At 36.9% G+C, this 5,313-nt stretch overlaps 1 protein-coding gene across 1 annotated transcript; it reads right to left on the reverse strand.

Annotated features, from left to right (window-relative positions):
• Positions 1–1,585: 1,585 nt before the first annotated feature.
• On the reverse strand, positions 1,586–4,862 carry LOC107795171 (multiple organellar RNA editing factor 8, chloroplastic/mitochondrial). Its single transcript, XM_016617754.2, has 4 exons — positions 4,385–4,862; positions 3,397–3,494; positions 3,211–3,276; positions 1,586–2,342 (listed from the first exon to the last, which is right to left on the reverse strand). Exons 1-4 carry the CDS (start codon positions 4,765–4,767, stop codon positions 1,744–1,746), a joined length of 1,146 nt encoding a protein of 381 aa, XP_016473240.1. The 5' UTR covers positions 4,768–4,862; the 3' UTR covers positions 1,586–1,743.
• Positions 4,863–5,313: the final 451 nt, after the last annotated feature.

The raw sequence follows: 5,313 nt of genomic DNA on the forward strand, positions 1-5,313 counted from the left end.
CTTGGTTCATTAACAAATATTTTAATTTTTTAAGGGCATAAGAGTCTATCAATATTACGGGGTAATTTTTTTTTTTTACATATAAACTTTATCACTTCACTTACAAATCATAATGTGTATTATATACACTTTTATGGCTATATGATATAAATAGTTTCGACCACGGGCTAAAAGTGATCTTTGCCTGTAAAAATACGCTAACAATTAATTAATAGCCCATTAAAATGGGGGGATTTGCATTTATACCCGATTTTTGGGTCACTTTTTAACCTATACCCGTTTTGTCGCTCAATATTTAACCTATACCCGTTTTGTCGCTCAATATTTAACGTAAATTATTCGTGCTTTTATAATAATATAGATATAGATATAGATAATATAGATAATACTCCTTTCATCCCTCAATACTTCTCATGTTTTGCTTTGCGAGAGTCGCGAAAAATGAACTTTGACAAACATTTTAATATCTTTCGTATAATTAGTATAGTATCTTTCGTATAATTAGTAGTCACGATAAATGAACTTTGACAAACATTTTAAATAGTAGTATCTTTCGTATAATTTTTGAATATCTAAATTTAAATTTTAAAAGAATGAATTAATCTGATCCAATTAGCTTAAAAATTAGTCAAATTGACCCCAGAGAAGCGAAATATGACAAGTATTTTGGGACGTATGGAGTATATGGTATTGATAATAGGTGATTTCTTTTAATATTACTAAGTCTTTTTGTGTAGAGTTACTCGATATTTGTGTTGGTGGGAGAATTTTTGTGTAGGAAATAACATAGACGCTTTCAAGTTGACTTGAACATTCTTCTTTGAAAAAACAAGAGAAAAAAAAGACCATATCCGCACCTATCTTTGGTCATCCCCTGAATCATGCTTTTTTTTCACACAAGTGGATGAGAATTTGGCGTAGAGGGTTAGACTGGCAATTAGTTATGCGACTGGGACAAAGAAAATGCTACAGTCAACTACATGACCCCCTAAAGTTCAGTGAACATATAGAATTGAATACTTCTAACACTGGATTATCTTTTGAAATTCAACTTGATTCCCAGAACAGAGCATATCCAATTGAAATCCAGGCACTTTCTCCGTCATGCACCGTTACAGAGGAGAAAGATAACAGCTACTTCAAACTCTTAGCCGGGTATCTTTCTGCACGCAACAGATCAAGTTTCTAAATGTGAGCATATATGGGACATTTTGACAACACTGGGTGAAACTTGAAAGAGGAATCCCTTTGGATGCAGTTTGACATCCACACATGACACACCAATGAATTGCCTTCAAGTATACGATCTCTGCATTTCTAGCACTGTTGTATATTATGCTCGAAGTAGTTGAATATCATGCATAATCTGTTCAGGCTTAATGGATACAAGGATAAGCATGAGTACACAAGGCTTTCTAGCAAAATAGATCTGCATTGTCTTTTTGAAAACATCTGTGAACAGTACCTGCAATGAGGCCCTGAAATTTCAAGCATTCAACATGGTAAAGCATAACATATTCTTGGTCAGGCTAGTAAACTCATCAGGAGAATTGACAGAGAGCATGTCAACATAGAGGATGCAATAGGATGAGAACACCTTGACATTGCATACTCACAAAGCATATAAGTTTTGCACATTCAACTATTACACGCAGCAACATCCTATCAAGCACACCATAGCTATGTTCTCATTTCGTGAAACAGAACTCTGGAAATACAAAGTTCATACTTATCTATATCAGCCTATTGATAATTTCGAGGGGGCATATCTCTTCCAGGCATGTTTTGATTCTGATAAGGGTTTCCACCAGCCGTATTCGGAGCATAGTTCTGATTTGGAGGGGGCATATCTCTTCCAGGCATGTTTGGATTCTGATAAGGGTTTCCACCAGATGTATTTGAAGCATAATTCTGGTTTGGTCCTGGACCTGTTTGGTAAGGCATGCCTCCGTTGCTTTGTCCACTATTGTATTGAAAATTATTTGGATTGTTTGGCGCTCCACCATAGTTATTGGGAGGCGCTCCACCGTAGTTATGAGGTGCACCTCCCATGTTGGGCTGCTGTGGTCCTCCCATGCTAGGCTGATGCCTCCCACCCATGTTAGGCTGCTGCATCCCACCCATGTTTGGGGTTGGCGCATTCGTCATATTGGGAGGTCCACCACCCATGTTGGATCCAGTGTTCTGCATCTCTCTTCTTCTCTCAAAATTTCTGGACCTATCAAAGTTACGAGGTCGGTCATTGCGCCTGTTCCTCTCATTAGCTCGGGCATTGTTTCTTACCCACTCCTCGTGGTACTTTGGGTCGTATGGTACAGCCTGCCCATTGATAAAAGGTTCCCCTGGCAACATGTACCACAATGGTCATACAATACTGGTGTACAAGAAAGAACCTTTTTATATCCACAAGGGGCAAGATAGACATGTATGGCAGCTCTTCATGCAATCAACAATGTGCAGACACAGAAAACATAAAAAAGCCTGAATGCAACATAAGCTGTAGCAACGAAAAGAGCTATTGATAAGTCATATCGTCATAAACTGATTTTGTGCAATTACATAAAAACAATTATCCTAAAGCTTTTTGCTTCTCATTCCTGAGACAATACTGCAGACTCATCCAAGGTTAATGGTCGAAATTAATTGACCACTGTATTAAATCATAAATGAGTTTATTGTTCAGAATCAAGCACTTCATATTTCAATCGCATTTTTTCTAATACTCCCCCTTGTCTCATTCAAAATGACATTTTCTATCTTGGTACATTCCTGACATACTTCAACCATAATACTACCTTATGTAACTTACACAAATTTCAGGGATTCAACTTCATTTTGACAATTAATAATACATTTTCCCTATCAAACCTTTGCTTCAGTTTTAGTATTTCCTTTAGCTAGTACTTTAACTCTTCACTAAGATCATGTCATATACAAGTCAAATTGACATTTTAAAATCTCCATACCAATCAAAATATGTTAAACAAAATGGGATCACCCAAAGATCACATATGTAAAGGGACTGGATAGCAAAGCAAATCCACAGCAGACTGGAAGCTAATTAAGGCAGAGAACATAATAGAAGAGAGACATCACTCCGAAGTCTATACGCCAGGAGCAAATGCCTAGCATATTACTCACTTAAAAGAAAAAATAACCATATTATGATTTCACCAGAAGTGTGACAATAAAAAACCACTCACTACCTACCTCCGTAATCTTTATTCTTAACATCCAGGAAGGAATCAGGAAGCACCCAGCTAACCCTGGGCAGTTCTGCACATGGATGAAGAAATGAAGGTTTAGTTTCACCTCTTTAATTTTAAGAAATACGTTTATAAGATCAAGAAAAAACCAAAAAAGATTAAAGAAAAGAGAACTATAAAAATATGTCACCTTTTAGCTTGTAATGAAGTTCTTCGGATACAAGAGCTCCAAATGCATAGTAATGTCTTGTCGAGACAGAGTATATCTTCATTCTTGCTTCTTCCTCGCTGCAAGGTAAATTAATCACATAAGTCATCCACAACAATTAACTATACTTCTTTGGAAGCTTTTTGCATGCCCAAGCCAGGGGCAGAGCTAGGTATTAAAGCGCTTCAATTGAGTCCCCTACGTCGAAAACTGCACTGTGCAAATAAGGAAAAAGATAAACTGTTGAATCCCCTTCATATAAGGAAAAATTTCTAGTGTAGCAGCAAAGGGTTAAAAAGTTGATTTAGATCACAGGTTCACATCCTAAGTGTGACATTATATTTTTTTTTGAATACCCTTGTATAAATTCCCGACTCTGCCGCTAGCCCAAGCAGTTCAACAGTTAGAGTGTATCCCATCAAAAAGTACCACTTTTATTATTCAGGCAAACTATTAAGAGCAAACAACAGCAACAGTAACAACTATCCCTCAATCTCAGCTAGTAGGGATTAGCTATATGATCCCTCAACATCCATTTTCCTCCATTTGCAACAGTATTGTCAAAGGCTCATTTAAGGCACGCTTAGGTCCTTAAGCTCAGAAAAGCCGGTAGAGGTCGCTTTGCCTCACTTAAGCTGAGTTTCAGTCGTAAGCAACGCACTAAGGCGTTCACACTCATTCTATCTTGAATGTAGAGGTACTAAACAACAAATGTAATCGGCAAATAAGAAGTTCAGTTTAAGGAAAACATTATGAATGAATTTATTTCTTTTTTTTCTTAAATTGCATAACTTGTCTTCTAAAACTAATTAGAGATTCTCAAATTCTCTACATTTTCCAGACATACAAATTCTTTTCCTTCTCTTATCACTTCCATTTCTGACCAAAATATAAAGGTTATTATTTTTAAGATTAAATTGATGTAAAGAAGAAAATATTAATAAAAAAAGTAGAGCATTTCAATTCGAACCTTCCAACAACTTTAGCCAGAGTTTTGATGTAGCTATCGATGATTTCATCTCTGGTAGGATCACCCTCAGGTTTCTCCATCACAACAAGCCAGTGCTCAAAATCACATCCATCAAGTAGGATCGTCTCCTTCGGGGGACGGTTGGACCAGTTCGGGTTCGGGTCATTTAAAGACGACGACGTTTGCCGAGTCGCAAACCCTCGAAAGGAGGTTGCTACCGCCGGAGAGACGCTGCGGAGGTTGACAGCTGTGACGGCAATAAGCGGTCGAAGACGGAGGAGAGAAAAAGAAGAGAGAGAGGGAGGAGGTGTAGAGAGAGAAAGAGAAGTGTATGAGCGAGAGAGAGCAGTGAATAAGGAACGAGTCAGATAACGAGTCGCCATTTCTGCAAAACCCTAAGGTGAGAGAGACGAGAGATGAGGGGGAGGGTTTATGTAGAGTGAGGCAGTGAGCAATAGGTTCAAAAGCTATAAATTTAATTCTTTGTTGTATAAATTCAGATTTGTTATAAATATATTATATTATGGATGTTCATTTAGTACTCCGTTGAATATAAGTTTCCTGAAAAAGTTTATCCATATGATACTCCGTCGTAAATATGTTTATCTATTTAGTACTCTATTTATCATTTTGATAATCCGTTATGGATAAACATTACCCCGATAGAAGATTATTTATATCTGGTACAGTAGCAGCTTACAAGTAGCTTACACAACAACTTCCTTTCTTCTATAAATAGAGGAATTTTCAGTTCATTATGTACAGAAGTTTGAAGTTTGAAGTTTGAATAATATATCAGTTTCTCTCTATACTTGTCTTTACTTTACAGTCTTTATTTTATAACACGTTATTAGCACGAGACTCTGCCATCTCGAGCAAATACTTTGAAAGTATCAGAGGTACGAACTTTTTTTTTCTAAGTAATGTCA

Source organism: Nicotiana tabacum, chromosome 12, assembly GCF_000715075.1.
Source record: "Nicotiana tabacum cultivar K326 chromosome 12, ASM71507v2, whole genome shotgun sequence".
NCBI lineage: Eukaryota > Viridiplantae > Streptophyta > Magnoliopsida > Solanales > Solanaceae > Nicotiana > Nicotiana tabacum.

Excerpts from the sequence above, each read along its gene's own strand:
- LOC107795171 (XM_016617754.2), bottom strand. The coding sequence starts at position 4,767 with ATGGCGACTCGTTATCTGACTCGTTCCTTATTCACTGCTCTCTCTCGC. Across the intron at positions 3,277-3,396 it reads ACTTCATTACAAGCTAAAAG|AACTGCCCAGGGTTAGCTGG; the intron begins GTGACATATTTT and ends ATCCATGTGCAG. Across the intron at positions 2,343-3,210 it reads TAAGAATAAAGATTACGGAG|GGGAACCTTTTATCAATGGG; the intron begins GTAGGTAGTGAG and ends ACATGTTGCCAG.